Source organism: Pteronotus mesoamericanus, unplaced genomic scaffold, assembly GCF_021234165.1.
Source record: "Pteronotus mesoamericanus isolate MK-2021 breed Mesoamerican mustached bat unplaced genomic scaffold, CSHL_Meso_final contig_20, whole genome shotgun sequence".
Classification (NCBI taxonomy): Eukaryota; Metazoa; Chordata; class Mammalia; order Chiroptera; family Mormoopidae; genus Pteronotus; species Pteronotus mesoamericanus.
This window is the reverse complement of record NW_026555085.1, coordinates 95,120,941-95,138,696: the sequence shown is the minus strand read 5'-3', so window position 1 is coordinate 95,138,696 and position 17,756 is coordinate 95,120,941. Positions and strand designations below refer to the sequence as shown.

Sequence of the window (17,756 nt, the reverse complement as noted above, 5' to 3'; positions counted from 1 at the left end):
ACAAATATCACAACAGGAAATAGAAAAGCAATCAAAATGGAATTAAGGTGAAATTATGGAAAGAAAATCCATGGCATTTTAATTAGGTTGCATTTTATTTAGATAAATGAAAATTTGCCTCCAAACAGAACTAGGAATCAAATATTATCTCAAGTTAAAGAAAACTGCTAAGCTTGAAGCTTACACTGAAAGCTAAAATTTTCAGCCCTTAACTATCTGTAGCTCCAAACATCGAAAGAAATTTTCAGAACAAAGTATATGTGTACAGAGAGGCAACTTGTGTGTACCATTAGCAAAATAACCTGAAGGGGAACATTGTATAGTCCTCAAATGACAAGAAGTGACGAGAGGTTACAAGTCTTGCATTGCTTTCTGTTGTACATGGTTCCATAGTACTGCCAAAAACAGCAAAATTTAGGCACTTGCTCCAATTTCTGCAGTTTACATGATTATTGTGAACTTTATGAAGTTAACAGCAGCTTTAGAATTATTAATACAGAACTGTATTTCATGCTACTGTTAATAGCATTCCTCTTGTTAATAAGACAGTGTTGCTAACGGACAGAGGTACAGAGCTTGCACAGAAGGAACTACAGAAGTCGTCCAGGGCACATCCAGGCGGTCATCAGTATGGGAGGCACAGTCACAGAGGACCAGCTTTGATGGCGGCCTGGTTGGCCACAGGTCAGACAGATGGGATGAAGTGGCAGGATGGAATTTAAACAAACAAACAAAAAAAAGATAATCTGTTTACCACAAACTATAAAAGTCTTTAATCTGTTCAAAATAGCACAGTTTCTTCCTGCAACAGAGAGGAAGTCAACACTGGAGCTATCATGACCTCTTTACAAATTGCTGTCATCTCCAATACTTTTTGGTTGATCTTCGAAAATTGACACTAACACTTTAAAGTCTCAAGTTCGCAAAAGGAGCTATTTAGATCAGAAGCTAATTTTTAAATTTGGGGGTTTAGTAACTAAGCACAGGTGGCTGTTATCCATGAGAGTAGCTCCCGGAAGGATGGCCAGTGCTTTCCAGCCACGGGGTCCTCTCCACTGTTGGGAGGTGTCTTTCTTCTATAGCCAGTCTCTGTGGTGGTCAGGTTTGCTGGTGTAACAGACACTACTCTTCTGGTTTTAACAGCAAATTTTCTTTCTGCTAAGACTATTCTAGTCTTTGTAGAATGTTATCCTTTAAAATCATTAATGCGTAGTTGAAATTAAGTTCTCAAACTGGAGTACTGAGTTAAACTTTAGGAAGCATATATGCCAGGCCAGATTTACATTTGAGAAAGTGGAATTTTATGGAGGATAGGCAACTATTCTTTGTGTGACAACTGTTTGACAGACCCTTTTATATATTAGCAAGAATCATAAATCATTTTAACATTAAAAAAAATTCCCTAGATCACCTGTGAGGCATGGCATTTTTACTATTAAGCCTTAAAATTCCTTTCTAGAAACATTTGTCAATTAACAAATAGTAATGCAGAAAACTGACCTTTTCAGGAAGACACCACCAGATGGTGGCATTGTAACAGCACTGTCAATCTGCAAAGCTCCGAGCTAGTCCTGGCAGACACCTACCTATCTGCTGACTTCCTCTGAACATCAGCTCAAACCGGCATAAAGTGGTAACATCACACAGAGGCTACGTAAGAAAGTTCTAACTTACACTGCTTTTAGAATGCAGTAAACCTATGTCCCAGCCTTCCTAGTAGCTAATAAAACCAGCAAATCTAAGTGAAGCAAATATTTTATTTAAATCAGTTGTCAAATCACAATTTCTGGAAATGAACATAATGCAACATTGTCTTAAAAGAGTGGGCACAACTATGGCACAGACACAATCCAGCATCTATCAAAATACCACTGGTAAAGAACCGGACTGACTTCATGCTGTGTGTGAATGGGGTCCAGCATCTACAAATGGAATCAAAAACTTAAAGAAGTCAATTCTTTTCTTTATAGTATGAAAACATATCGCTACTTTGCGTCAGGATTAAGCACGCTCATCTGTGCAAACAACCGTAACAATTAGGAGAAAAGACTTTATGTGCTACTGAAAAAAAAAAAAATCTTCCAACTTCCACAGGGCCAGAAAGAAAAATTTCACAGTAAAAATGGAACATTCTGTATGTTTCAAAAAAAAGGAAAAAAAAAGCTTTTCATTTTTAGCACACTGTGCAGAGTAGGAAAGTGACCAATCTCAGAGTAATACTAATCATGGCCTAATCCTTAGTGAACTTTATAGGAACTGATCAGGAATGTCATTTCCAGGAAGCTCTTTTCCACAGGTCGTAAAGAAGCTTCCCAAGGCTCCACTACGGCCGCATGCCCCATCATATACTGTGTGATACAAAAGAAATGTACTATACTGAACATTTCCTTAAACATTAAGAAAAAATATACAATAGATACAGGAGGAGGATTACTTAAAACATACATATAAATACATAAAGAATGATACTCCAGTTTGAGAAGCGGAACTAGGTATTTCCAACTCCAGTTCCAGGTTTAGAATGCAGGACCTTAAATGAGAGACATTACATGGAATCAAGGGGAAAACGACAGGGTGGTCTTGAAAGGAGGAAACGTGAACCGGCTGTAGCTCCCGATCAGGCCTCGGGATTGTCGGGGATCCCCAGGAATGAGACTGGTTGATAGGCCTGTTCTTCGGTTGTCAAAGGTCTGAAATGTTGGTCTTCAGTCTCATCAGTGGCATTCACCTGCTTCCACCACTTGTCTTCCCATTCTGGTCTTGCAAACACACGAGGGTAACTAGAGAGGGACAGAAAGATGCACAGGTGAAGAAAATCCCTTTCCCCCCTCCTCATTTAGTCCACCACAGAACAGCGGGGAAGGTGAGCCACAGTTACCGGAGCCGCTAACGCCATCCTTTAATTCTCTAAGAAAGCAAGAGGGTGAGGGCCACACCATGTGCTCCACGACCGCAAAGCCAATGTGTGTGGTTCGCCGAGTCAGGCTCGTCACGTGCACTGGAATTTTTTTTTTTTTGTTCATTACTACTGCTGAAAAAAATTCACTTTTCCTTATTTAAAAATGCAATAGATTAGTCAGTATGGGACTGAGCAAGCATAACATATTTCTTAGCCCTTTGGCCAAACACGCACACAAATGTACACTTGTGCACACATGTGGGCCTTTATTTTCTTTGAAAGAAATCACATTGAGGGTAAAATGAAATCATTATTTTCATGACACCAATATGACTGAATGGCATTTCAATGAGAGGAATGAAAGAAACTAACCCATATTTAGTCTGGTTGATAGTTCTGCATAAAATTGTAATTATTTTGAACTCTTGCTTCCCTTACAACAAATCTGCCATCAAATGGCATTAAAGAAGAAAAAATTGTTTTAGAAGAAAAGGATACTTACTTACATGACGTTTTAGGATTCTGTACGTTCTGGCGTTGCTGGCTGCCTCTCTTGTTTCTGTGTCTCCTGTGTTTGCATTTTGGTCTCTCTTTCTGACTCGCCCTGCCCTTTCCCTTCCTGAAATTCGACTTCCTTCTCTTTTAGTTTTGGTCCATTTGCATCTGCAGATTCTTTGGTTAAGCCTCCGGAGGCCTCTGCATCTTCCAGGGCTGAGGGGAGGTTCTCAGGGTAATCGACAGCATCACCTTTTTCATCTTCTTGGGATTCGGATAGCGGCTCCTGTATTCTCTCTCCTAACCCGGCTCGATCGCCATCTTCCCGCACAGACTCGGTTCCAGTTGCTCCTCTTTTTTCCTGGATTGGAAGAATTACCTCTTCTAGCTGCTGGTCATTTACACTGGAACCTTCAACCTCAACAGTCGTGACCTCTTGGGAAGCTGCGTTCACGTCTTTGGAAACATCTGAGCATGTCTGTTCCGCAGCGGTGAGTGCGGACTCCTCTTTGGCTGTGGTAGTTTGTGTCTCACCCTCTGCGGAAACCTGAAGTTTCCTTTCTTCTTTCTCAATTCTCTGTTCGGCTTCCTGGTAGTCAGCTTTTACCAGGTGAGCCAGTGCCTGACAATCGGTGGTTGTTTCTTCTGTACTCACTAAGTGGTCAACTGCTGTCTGAATTACATTTTGTACAAGTTTACGGCTCTCAGTCTTAAGTTGCAAAATCTCCTTTTCAGCCTTTAAATCTTCCTCCTGTGTTGTACTCACTCTGACTTCCTGACAGCTAACCTGCTCGCAGTCTTCATCTGACCTCCCTTTCTGTGATGTGGTTTTATCTCCTTCTGGGTCAGCACTGATGCCTTTCTCAGGGGTAGCAGGTACTATCACTGGCATTGATTCCCCCTGAGACTCAGTCCCTGTGTGCGCTGCATCTTCCCCTGGCTGAACAATAAAGTCTTTTTCAGAGGACTTTTCTTCTGGTTCCAAATGTGCTGCTGCAGACTCCGGGGTTCCAGGTGTTTCTAAAATCTTAACAGTTTCTCCTAAGACCTTCTCCTCCACTGTTGCAACTGTTAGAGGTAATGATGTCTCTGAGCTTTGAACTTGAATTTCTGTGCAGACTGCTTCCTCTTGAACCAGCCAAGAAGGAGAACTTTCTTCACAATTGATAACTTCCTTTTCCCTGTCTATGACAGTCATGTGAACTGTCTGGACCAGCTGTTTATTGAGCACTTCAGCCGGTTTTGGCTCAAGAACCCCTTCACTCACTTGAGCTGTCTTTGCTTCCATTTCCTCCTTTTCTTCTTGAACTACCATCTCTCTCCCCACTGGGGTTGGAAGAGACTGAGTGTGACTCTGGAGAACAATATTATCATTCTTTTGAAATTCAGCTTCTTTAGTAACTTCATCTTGAAAGGCAACTTCACTGATCTTTTTCTGACTGGCTGTTACTTCTGTGTGTGCAGACACTCCAAGTCCTTCAACAAATGGTATGTCTTTGGTTTCGTCATCAACAAACTGGCCGGCCTCTTGAATCACCTCAGTCTTTGAAAAAGTGGTTGCAGTTTCCATGGATACCTCTTTATCCATATATTCTAGAACCTCTTCCATTTCTGAATGTTCTTTATATTCTTCCTGTGATTGAAAACCAGAGGGTACTGGAGGCATCTCTTTCAGCACAGGAACTGCCTCTGTTTCTGTGACCTGTGATCCTGTGCGAGATGCACCTTCATCATCTGCATGGATGGCCATGACCTTGTCCTGCTGTGTGATGTGGAGAGCTTCAGAGTCTGCTACTGGGGTGCTCCCATTGGTCTCACTGTCTGTAAGAGTTTCAGCTGAGTCAGGGGCAACAGCCTGTTCCAGTATAATCTCTGATTTTACCCCAACCAAGGTTTCAGCTTGACAGGTGGTCTTAAGCTGACTGGACTCTATACTCTCTGTGCCTTGAGGAACTTTTTCGAAGTGTTCTGGGGTGGCCTGTGCATTTACATTCCCTTGTGTCAAATTCTCAGTTTTTGTTTCTTCAACATGTCCTTTCAACGCTACGTCCACCTCTTTCATCAGACCCTGCATCTGAGAATCCTCTTCTCCTTTTTCCACCTCCTCTGGTATTTTAGATTCTACTTTCCGCGTTGTCTGAACCGTATCTTCCGGTCCTATGGCACCAGGCAGCTGTGACTCTCCTCTAACTTTTTCTGCAACCGCCTGCAGGACCTCTTGAGTTCGCCTGTCCTGGTCTTCCATGTCTGGCACGCCGCCTTCCACCTCCTGAACTGGAGTAGCTTCCTCTGTGGTGTCTGGAGAGTCAGTCAGCTGGGAAACAGCCGAAACCATGTCGGTGGTCTCTTCAGCACCAGATGCTTCCGTTGCTTCTTCAGCACAAAATGCCCCCGTGGTTTCTGCAGCTGTCACAGCTTCAGAAGTCAATTCCATCTCACTGATGATCGTGTCGTCACTGGCATCTTGGCCCTTGGGCAGAGCTTTGGTAACAACAGGGCTTTCCTCTGCCATGACCTCTCTTTTAAATACTTCCCCACTTGGTGGCTTGTCTTCATCTTCTGATTGTTCAAGAGGTTCGGTCACTGAAGCAGAGATCCAAGAGGGCGACCTTTCTTCAATGTCAGTAACGGCCCTTGCCCCGTCCACGACAGCCACAGTCACTGTGTGAACCAGGCTCTTGCTGAGCTCCTCCGACACATAAACCGCTCCCTTTTCCTCAGGCTTCTCCTCACTTTTCTGGGCATCCTGGGCTTCCATTTTCTCCCTTTCCACAGCATCGTACTCAGACAGAGGTACCACGGCTGGGACGTCAGCATCATCTTCGTGAACTTCTGTGGGCCCTGTATCTTCAATAGCAGCTTGATCTTGTTTCCCATCTGACCTTTTCTTCCTTCGTCCAGGAATAAATTTCTTAATTGAAACCCAGGACTCTTCTTTCCCGGTTTCAACATCTGCAGCTGAATGTTCTAGACCAGACCCAGCTACAGAGTCTTCGTTTTTCTCTTCCAGTTTTGACTTCGACTTTTTTCTTGAGGTGACTAATCTTTTAAATGACTCCCAGGTGGAAACGCCCTCCCCTTCAGAGGGGCTTCCTGCTTGCTCAGGTGAGGAGCTTCCCTGGCCTTGGTCATGCTCATGGGAACCAGCAGGGACAGTGTCTGGTCCTGCTTCCTTGTCTTTTCCTGCTTCATCCGGTTTTTGGCTTTCCCCGGCCGTCGGTTTTGGTCCCCCTTCCTCATCAGAAGATGATGCTTTTCTTGCTCTTTTCTTGGATGACCCCACACAAATCAAAGCTTCCCAAGATACCGAAGTGTCAACCTTGCGCTTCGGTTCTTCCGGCTTTGGCTCTTCTCCATGTCCCTTTACCTCCTCGTGCATTTCGGACGCTGCGCTCTCTGTGGAAGAGAGGGTGGCACTCTTCACCTTATCCAATTCATCTTCTTTATCGCTTTCCGAGAGCCGCCTTACACGTTTCTTGGGTGTCACCATCTTTTTGAAAGATGCCCAGGGAGTCACACCTTCTCTCTTTTTCTCTCCATCAGAAGTAGCTCCTTCCTCGACTTCCCCATCCTGGTGCGCATCCACTATCCCTTTCTCTAGACACGTAATCTCCTCGGGTTCTTCGGGGGATGAAGCAGAGCTCTCGCCCTTTTGTTCATCTGTACTGTCTGGAGAGTCTGCTGTGACTGGATGATGTTCCCCCAACTCTTCATCTCCTCCTCCTCTTTTCACTTTCTGTTTCTTTCCAGAAAGCTTCTTTAAGCCAGTGCTCGTAAAAAGTTTCTTCAAAGGGCTTCCTTGCACCTTAACTCTCTCCTGCGATGCCAGCATTTCCACCTCACTCACAATGCCTTCGGGGTGTGTAGACGGTTTTTCATCAGGACTTGGTTCAGGTGGCTGGGTGGGGTCCCCTCCAGGGGCACACACTGCTTTGGTCTTCACCGGCTCTTCAGAAGGTTCAGCTTCCTGAGGTTCAGCGTTCTTTTCAACCAGTTTTTCAGATGGCAGGGACTCTTCTACTTCTCCTACCTCAGCTTTCTGTTCCTCTGTTTTCTTCTCCACAGTGCTAACATGGACTTCTGCCACAATCTCTACTTTTTCATCAAATACTTCTGTTGCTAAAGGGGCGGGTTTCTCTTCGGGAGATCCCGGCCCCTGCCCTTCAGCGGGCAGCTCCACTTTTTCATATTCAGCCGATAACCTGGCATCGTTAGCTCTCTCTGTGGTCTCCTGTGGGTGTGATGGTTCAGAAGCAGCCAGTTTCTCAGAGGTGTCTTCTGTCTTTTCATTTTCTTCTGTGTCTGCTCTTTCTGGCTCTTGTTCCTTTTTCTTCTCTGAAGTTTCCAGCTCACCCTCCTTTGGCTTCCTGAAGCTGGTCTTTTTCCGCCAGCCAGCCCAACCTTGAGTGAAGAATTTTTTAAAGGTTGATGCCGTTTCGCTGGCCACTGGACTAGTTGGAGAATCTGCAGGTTTGGCTGGTTCTTTTTCTTGCTTTTCTTCTCCATCTTTGCCCTCCTCTGCTGCTTGACCAGACTCAGCCTGAAGAGAAATTTCTGTGTTGCTCTGCTCATGCTTCGGAGCCTCGTCTGGTTTCTCTGTAGATTGTTTCAGTTCACTTTCTTTGGGTGTTGCTTCTCCAGTCTCCCGGCTGGGCTCTTGGTGGTCACCAGCCCCATCTGCTCCTTCGCCTTCCTCTTTTCTCACGGTGAGTAGTTGGACAGTATCAGACTTCTCGCTCTTATCCTTTTTCACAGTAAATTTAAAGCCAACAAACTTAAACACCTTCTTAAATCCAACATCATTACTCTGGGATTCAGCAGGCTGTGCTAGCTCTTCTAAATTGCTTTCTGAAGAAGGAATCTGCTCAATTATTTCAGGCATTTCCTCCTGCCCCTCCTTTGTGATGTCTTGAACAACTGCTGAGTTGGCAGCCATCTCTTTATCTGAGTCTCTTTCGTTCACATCCTCAGAGTCTCTTTGTCCAACTAGTAACAGAAAAAAAGAGGAGTGGGAGAGAAGAAAAGATAAAATGATTACACTTCAAGAAGACTAAGTATTTTAAAAACACAACCAATTAATACTTTCCTTAATGTCAGGCAATTTCAGGACAGGTAAGGGTCTTATCAGTATTTGTGACTCTCACTAGATTAAGCAATGTCTACTTCTTTCAAATACCTTAAAAAAAAAATTTAGGTTCAAAGATACTACTCTGTTCTTTCTGTTCCCAGTAAAGAGAAAGTTAACAATAGCAACTATCAAAAAATTAGTTATATATAAGTAGTCGCAGCATCGGAAGGGCAGGTCAGCCAGATAGTGCACGTTACGCTGCAATGCAAAATGGACTCTCAAAGTACATCTATGATCTAGAATCCGTCAAGTTTTAGATATAACTTCCACTTTACAGAAAATACAGGGTTAGGGAAATAAGCAAGTAATGACACAGAAAAGCATCTAGACGATCTAAAGGAGAGCCTTCTATGTGATCACTAGTCTGGTCTCTGTCATGGCCCCCAAAGAGCTCCTTGGGCAAATTCAGGGCTGGGCCAGGGGAAGTACAAAGAACACTCGGGTGTAACAGAAAGGAGATGCTTTTTCAAAAGCTGAGGAGGGCATATCAAAAGGCCACAGGAGCCAGCTTGAAGGAGCTCCCTCTGGCCAAGCTTTGAAGCATAAAAAAGAACAGTGACAGTGATGGGTTATAAGGCATTGAAAGAATTTTTTTTTAAAAAGTCCATGAATAAGACTGACACTAAAAAAGTAAATGGGAGCAGGGAGTACACCCTTAGGAAAAAATGCCAATTAACTCCATAACTTCCATTTTTGATCCTTAGAGTCGTTCTACTGTATCAAGAATTAAAGATTTCTGGAAGTGCACTTCCATGACATGCACTACTTCTTACAAACCTCCCCAGTCATAAACACCTGCGAGATGCTTCTAATGCAACGCGACAGGTGTGACCTTTTTTTCAAAGGTGGACGATACCACTGGAAGTACACCAGAGAAAAGTCAAAAAGTCAAACCCCCAGAACACACTCTATTCTAACACGACTTTACTGGTAATGATCACAAACAGATTTCCTGCCAGCAAGCATGAGATGAAAGCAGTCATTAACTAACCTTTCTAGAATTCATTAGAAAATGCAGGGACCTTGCGCTAACAGAGTGGGAAAAAACAGGTGTTAATCACACCATCCACCCGCCTGCCCTTCCTTCCCTGCTCCTGAATGTGTTTTAATTCGCAATACTTTTTCTAACAATCTGCAATGATTGCGATGTTTACAGTCAAAACTAGGGAAACAAAGATGAACAGCTGCCAACTGGCAGAACAGAACAGCCTCTGATAGTGCGGTACAGCTTAGCAAGATTCAGATATTCTCTTTATATAGAGTGATACATGGACTGAACATTCTTTTTTAAAAAGGTATATAGGATCACAGAACATTTTTAAGTCCTGTCAACTGATCTGTAGCCTCTTTTGCCCTAAGTAATCCTAGGAGCGACCCTTGGCAGAAGCTCTTCCTCCAGCCGGGGCCCCCGCGGGACCAGGGGGCGTCCTCGTGCTTTGCGCAAAGTCTGGACAAACCGAACTCAGCCCTGATTTCAGCGCCACCAGCCTTCTGCACCCCGCGGGACCTGACCGGACCTTGCAGAGACTCCGTGCCCCCTAAAATACCACTTTGGATCAGGAGGCTGTCACACATTTTTAATGGGTCCAAGACATGGAGGGTAGCCTTCTAAACTACCTAACCTGGCAGCCCAAGCTTAACTTTGGTTCTAACAGAAAAGCCCGCTAAGAGTGCAAACATGCACATTAAAGGTAGGAATCCTGCCCCCAAACCACGTGCAAACACGAGGCTACCCGCTCCTTTTGGAACCTGCATTGAAAACTAGACTCTCCTCATTTTTCATTATTTGGCTGCACTTTACCCTGCGTTGCATCCGAATACCAAAGCCGGCTCCATCTTGCCCCGCATCCCATTTTGCTCACCTCCAGCCTCGCCAGTAAGAGCACCTTTTTCTGGCCCTTGCTAAAGCCTAGCCATTTTTTAAGACTGGCAGCATGTTATGTCTCTGCTCCCACCACTAACCGACTGACCGTCAGTGGCCGTCAAAGCTCTCCCGCCCACGAGGTTCCCCGGGTGAACTGCCGATGGGGGGGGGGGGGGAAGAGGGGCGAGGTCGCGCTACTCACAGCAGAGGTTACTCCACCAGGGCATGGTGCGTGCTGCCGGGCAGGGGCTGCCCTACACGGGCCCCAGAGGCCCAACTTGCTCCTCCCTGCTGCCCCATCGCGGGGTGGAGCCTGGTGGCCGCTGGTGGGCAGCGCTGCTGATGGGAACGCCCCCTGGGGGCCACCAAGCACACGCGCGTCACAGAGGGCACAGCCCTAAGCAAGCCTGCAGGGCCAAGCCTCCAGGTGGCCCTGTGCATCCCCAAGCGGGGTCCCGCTTCAAACCCAAGCACACTGAAGGCTCACAGCCAGGCCTGGCTAAAAGCCTGCCACAATGCCATTGGGTTCCTGAACCGCCTCTAATCTCAGCCGCACTACAGTAAGTGGAGCATTGATGGAGCACGTGCCCAGACCCTCTCCTCTCTGGGCTGTACGTTCACATTCCGCAGTAGACGCCAAAACCCGCAAGGCACGGCCGGAACCTGCGCATGCGTTTCTTAGGTTGCAAGAGCTTTCATTTGAGTATTAGCACAAAACTGGGACCTTGCGCATGTTCCATTACGAAGTTATCATATGTAGTTGTACAGCCTTAGAGCTTAAAGATAGAGCTATAATTATGGTCCCTCCAACTGGTTTACAGGGGGATAAACTGACTCAAAAATGGTTATCTGCGGGGAATGCAGAATGGTACGATCATTTTAGAAGACAGTTTGGCAGTTTCTTATAAAAATAAACACTCTTTTCACAAGAGTCAGCCATGATACTCCCTGATATTTATTTACCTAAACGAGCTGAAAACTTATGTCCACACAAAAATGCACACAGATGATTACAGCAGCTTGATTTATAACTGCAAAACCTTGGAAGCAACCAAGATGTCCTTCATCAAATGAATGGATAAGTTATGGTACATCCAGATAATGGAATATTATGAAGTACTGAAAAAGAAAAAAGCTATCAAGCCATGTAAAGATATGGAGAAACCTTAAAATGTATATGAGTATAAGAACCCATCTGAAAAGGTTACATGCTATGTGATTCCAACTACACGACATTCTGGAAAAAGGAAAAAACCTTGGAAACAGTAAAAAGATTAAGTGTTGTGGGGGGAGGAGGAAGGGAAGGGTGAACAGGCAGAGCATAGAGGATCATTTAGGGAAGTAAAACTACTTTATATGATACTATGAAACCTATAGAATGTACAACACTAACGGTGACCCCTAATATAAAACTATGGACTTTGGGTGATAATGATGCATCAAAGTAGATCCATCAATTGTAACAACTGTAGAACTCTGGAAGGGGGGCAGATAGTGGGAGAGGCAGAGAACATAGAGGAACTCTCCGTACTTGCCACTCATTTTTGCTGTGAACCTACAACTAGTTAAAAAAATAAAGGCTTTTTTTTTTTTTTAAATGGCCATATGGCTTGACCAATGAGTGTCATGTAGTGGGTATGTGGCATCTCCGGCAGGCCAAAGGCTGACAGAGAGCAAGTCAAAGTTTATCATTTTAAAAGGAAAATTAATTCTGTACCTTTCAAAGTGTTAAAATTCTTGTTATCCATAAACCATTATAACTTATTAAAATCTATAAATGCCATTTATGACAAGAAAAAGTATTTAGACACGTCAGCTCCCACACTTCAATGGGAAAATCACTATGCGTCTGATGTGATAGCAACTTAAATTCCATTTCAGTGTAAAAAGCTGGGATTTTTTTTTTCATGGTTACAGCCACGTGAAAGAAAGAAAACATACATCCTACCCACCCATTCACAGATTCAAAATACCACCTGACAATCATTTCCGCCACCGTCATGGTAACGACTGCATAAAGCAATGACCAGTGGTAGTAAATGGGAAGAAGGCAGAAGGCATGGAGAGGGTATTTACATGCTTAATAGCAGAAAGGGTGGGGGGAGACCTAGTTATACAGGGGAGAATAAAAAGGCAAGAATTTAATATCAACCTACGAGGGACAGGCGGGCGTTGGGTGCCACACTCTGCAAAGGACCGACCTGTGGCTAGGAATGCGTAACCTGAACTCAATCAGGAGAAAACCGTCACGGCCTAAGGCAGGTGGTGGAAGTGGGGAGAGAACTATGTGCTTTGAACATGCCCATGTTCTAAAAGACAAATGCTATGGAAATGTTCCAGAATAAAAGAGGCTAAAGAATATAATATATAATGTCTGACCCAAGGACGGATCTCATAGTGCAAGGGGTAATGTGAAAAAAGACATTAGTAGAGTAACTGATAAAATTGAAATAAGGAGAGTAGATTCAAGTATTGTAATATAAATTGAGGACATTGGTAACGGCACTGTGGGAACATCTCTATTCTTAGGAAATATATATGAAGAATTGGGGAGTAAGGGGCCATGATGTGTAGAACTCACCTCCAATGGTTCAGAAAATTTTATCTCATGCTGGTTTTTGTTTTTGTTTTCTTTTCCAACAAAGAAAAAATGATGAAGCAAAGAGGTAAATGTTTACAATAGCTGCATCTGGCTGTTCCCTGGACTGTTTTTATTTTTGCAACTTTCTGTGAAGTCTATTGTTTTTCTTAAAAATCACTCAACAGACTAAAGAAGTACAGATAATAAAAATATAAAAAATAAAAATGGAGGTGATAATTCACCCTGCCCGATTTCAGAGGTCACTGGACCTTTGCCTCACCTAGTACATAAAATAAATGTTGTCAATGTACTGAATAATAAAAAATCTACTCTTCCCCTACCTGCCCTGCCTCCCAAAAGCCAGAATTCAGGCAGAAAGGAAAAAGATCAAAGAGCAGACATTCTGGAGACAGACTGGAGTTTCGGTTTCAGTTGTGCCAACTATTAGGACGGGGCCCTTGGACAAAATTTCTTGAAGTTTCTGTTCTCAGTGTCCACACCAGGAAAGTTACCTGCAGTACCACCTACAAAGGCGAGTTAGGAGGAAGAACTACCAATTGGTCATCTATAATCATAATAAAACAAAAGCTATAATCGTTCTCTTTTCCTTCATTGTCTTCTTGAGAACAGAAGTATTTATTTTAAATTCTTTTTACCAATTCCAAAAAAATTATCTATGTAAATTATAGGAGATTTTAAAATACAGAAAATGGGAATAACATCCATAAAGGTAATGTCCAGAGATAATCACTATTCATATTTGAATTTTCTGCTGTTTTTCAATAGTTCTAGAAACTGTTATAATGGCTGCACAATTTATTTTTATGTCCCCTTATCGTTAAACAATCTGCACTGGTCCAATTTTTCACTATCACACTATGTCCGAAACATCATGCGTATAAAATCCTTGTCTAAACCCCTGAACGATTTTGCCCAGAAGAGGGCAGCATCGAACAGCTTTCAGCTCTCCCCAACGGGAAGGCCACAGCTTCCCGCCGACCCTTCAGGACAAGACGACCCTGTGGAAATCCAGCGAGACAAAGTTCAGGTGTCCTTTCAAATTCTGAAATTCAAATATCATATTGCAGCAATTTTTACTGTGCCTTCCAATATAAATGTTTCAAGCAGGACAAACCAAGGCACGGACATCCCTCTCGGCTCTGTCTCTGCACCATGTAAAGATCTGGATTCTGTACCCCATTTTGTGCCGAGTGCCAGCCAAATGCGGCTGCAGCCCCTGTGTGCGGTAAACTTGCCTCCTCACTTTCCCACCCCACGTGTACACCAGAGTCAGCCCCCATTTCCTGGGCTCTGGCTGAAGGCCGAGGTCCCCAGGACACCATTGTCTGTCCCGCCCATGTTGTCGTTTGTAGTTAGCAGCAACCTTTCTTTAAGGCATTTTTAGGTGCTGTCTGTACTCTGGTTCTGAGTGAGTTAGAGATCATAGCTGGGTGAGAAAATGGAGTCAAAGGAACAGGTAGGGGCACAGGTAGGAGAAAACAAAGCCAACAAGGTTTGGCCCCCAGGAGTCGAGAGTAGGTGAGGGACAAGAGGCTGGGAATAACAGTACCTCCCAGGAAGAACAGGTACTGTGTGTTCCCCTGCCCAGAGTGGGCATTCATTGCCACACTTACAAATGCGTTACTAACGAACATTGTTTTAAATGACTTCAAACCCTCCCTATCCTTTGACACATTGGCTCCCCACAGAATTATTACCTGCCTTAGATTCGTCCGCTTAGACAGGAGGAGAATCACAAAGCTTGATTCTAAGCATCACTGATTTAGGGATGCACTTTCTCACCATCTGCACTTCCACAGAAACAACTGATTTCAGAGTGGGCCTTTCTGACGTAACACATCACTCACGTGGGACTTTGAATTATCTGGCCATTTTCAAGAACCCTGTTATGAATCCAGCAGGTCTCTCCTACGCCCCTAAATGCAAACATGGTGCTCATTTGCAATGTCACGGTCTGGCTAGAAACTCCACATTCTCACCAGGCATTGGAGATGGCGACAAGTTTTGGTAAGGGAGCTGGTCAGTGTGTCAAATGAAAAAGCCTCCTGGAGGCAGGGCTGGCAGGTAACATAGTTCCATCGTCACACTGTCCCTGTTAGTCCCTGGTCCTCTCCCCACCCCACAGCCATGTAACAGGGTGGGAAATGCAATACTATGGTCCTCACATCAGTCCACACTCATGGGTGCCACGCCCAACAGTCTTGCCTGGTTCAGTTTGTGCGACATATTTTCTACATCAACTGTTAGTGGAAACATCATACAAGTCTTGCTTCTTAAATGATCACGTCCACAGAGCCTATACATCCCGATCCCCTTTTTCTGGGAGAAGACTCTAGTATGCCTGCTTATGTTGGCATGTTGACAACATGACTTGGAAGCAAGAAATAATTTTAAAACAACGTACATACAATGTGCTTTTACTCTTTTTTTTTTTTTTTTAAGTTTATTATCTCACTCATTGAATTTTTAAGTTTCGCAGAACCAGCGCCCTCCCATCCCCAAGCACATCAGGCCGGCTTGCAGCGAAGCGACATCTGGAACTGGTTAACTCTCCCCACGAGTTGCAGCATTGTCCTGGAATGTCTCCAGGACTTCTCTGCATTCTAAATCCATCCCTTATACCCTACACACCCAACTCCCCTTGTTCTAAGGCCTGTTAACCACGAAACCTCCAAGGGGAGAGGTTTAACTGAGATTAAAAGTCAGATAAGCAAAACCCACTACAGGAGCATACAGGTCCTCACCTGGCCCTATGGGACGTTCAGTGGTGTTCATACATCTTAGACACAGTAAGAAAGGGGTCCTTTCCAAGGTTCTCTACATCCATGCTTTTCAGTAGCTGTGGAACACAAGAGAAGCTTCGCGATCAGGATATAGGGGGAGCTACACAGCACTTTTTGCTGGGCTATTGTGAGGAATAATGATACTGGCCATGCGGGGGGCACGCAGCGACCGTTATTTCTGGCAGCCGTTGAGTGTATGAATTTCACGTCCCATACATTTCTTCACAACTAATCTACCTTCATAGCAGATAAAAGCAGCCATGTGAAGGGTATTTTTATTTCATCTCGTAAAATGGCTTGCACAGAGAAACGCATTTTAAATAATCAAGAACTTGCATGAATGCTGAAGGATTCTTTCTTCCCCAGTTTTACTTTACATTTAAAGATAAACATTGTCCTAATTCCTCATGACACCCTGCAGTTCATCTCAGTGAGAGTGAATTCTCTAATTCCAAGTTTTTGTCTGTTTGTTCGTTTGTTGCTGGCATATCATTGATAAATGGGTGGGGGAAAGGACACCTCTTTGATCACCGTCATATCAAATCGCCTATTTTCTAGTTTTTAAGCTAAGTGGTTAATGTGATGTGAAAGACTTCAAGAAAGGTGATAGTGTGTAACAAATAATCAATCATAATTCAAGTCCTGCTGCATCCATTTCAGTGTGTGGGGGGTGGGAGGGGGGGGGACTCGGGAGACTCAGTTCCATCAGGGACAGCTTTTCCCCACTTTCAGAAATGAAAGCTCATTCCTAAGTAAATTCTATAAAAACGTTATCATCCTTTCCCTTCATAGTAATTGTGACACTTAAATGCTTCTTGCATAACGTAGCACTATAGAGGATTAGGACCAGGACTAGCATAACTCACATTTAGGTGAGTAGTCTGATATTTAATTAATCCTTAATGCCAATTACAAAAGTCTTCATTGTTTTTCAAGATTCTGCCCAACTATTTAAAGACAACTGGCTATAAATCTTCCTTATCAGGAAAAGTTGCAGAAGAAAAAAAAAAAAAGACAGTTGAAACCCTCCTTTTCCACTGTGAAATGTTTATTTGCTATTACAGTTTTTGGAGTTAAGATTTTCTTCTGTGCACTTTCTTATTACCAGGAAAAAGTGCTAAATTTTGCCATATTCTCCCTTGTTATGCATGTAAAACTCAGAAAGCAACAGATCCAACTATTTGAGGTTGCCTTAAAAATTAGAGAGCCCTTCCAGTTGCTTCCAATCACATATCATTCCGTTTGGATTAACTGGACCAATTTTTAAAAGCCCCCTTAAGTTCCAAGTTTAACTAGTGCTAAAAAGGACCACCTTCCCTTCCCCTCACAAGCTCAGCATATGATAAATTAATCAAATAGAGAATACAATAAAGGCCAGGCTGTATATACAAAAAGCACCCAGAAAAAAGTTTTGATCCCCAGCTGTGACACCCACAATCCATACTCCCAGGCAGCCTCTCTCTGGGTTGGGCATATGTATATTTCATTCATAGAAAAAGTAATGACCTAGAAAAAAATAGAGTTTTATGTTTTTAATTTTTAAATTTTGTATAGTCTGTTTAACAACAATTTCTGGGTACCAATAAATTTTCATGTTAGGAAAAGGACAGAAAGTCTAGTCAAGTTAACTTGGGGAAGGAATTTTAAGGAAATCTCAAAGTAAACAAGCTAATCTATAGGAAGTGAGAGATATTTTAAGTTTGGCTAAACTTTCACATTCATTTAATATTCTATAAAAGGACAAGGCTTTGCAGAAGCAATTATATTGAGAAAAAAATTAAGTCCTAGACATTCTCCTATACTCTGCTTTAAAAAAAATCATGTAGATTTGGTGAGCAATAATCTCAAATAGTTAAAGAAGAGCAGGTCTTATAAATAAATTAGTAAATGGGGCTTCATTTTCTTCATGGTGAGAAATGTGAAAGAGAAGGAAAACAGGCAGGTTCCGACAGAGTCATGAAATGATAAAAAACCAAGTTAGAGGA

General features: G+C 43.4%; 1 protein-coding gene across 3 annotated transcripts in view; it reads right to left on the bottom strand.

Annotated features, from left to right (window-relative positions):
• Positions 1–683: 683 nt before the first annotated feature.
• Positions 684–17,756, bottom strand: part of AKAP12 (A-kinase anchoring protein 12) — a 78,971-nt gene continuing 61,898 nt past the window's right edge. For 2 of the 3 annotated variants that reach the window (XM_054570113.1, XM_054570115.1), the window contains 2 exons: positions 3,406–8,380; positions 684–2,780 (listed from right to left, as the gene is read on the bottom strand). In XM_054570113.1, the coding sequence (XP_054426088.1) occupies positions 3,414–8,380 (4,967 nt within the window). In that variant the 3' untranslated portion in view covers positions 684–2,780; positions 3,406–3,413. Of the gene's footprint in view, positions 2,781–3,401; positions 8,381–17,756 lie in introns of all 3 variants that reach the window. The other variant, XM_054570114.1, reaches the window with a different exon arrangement.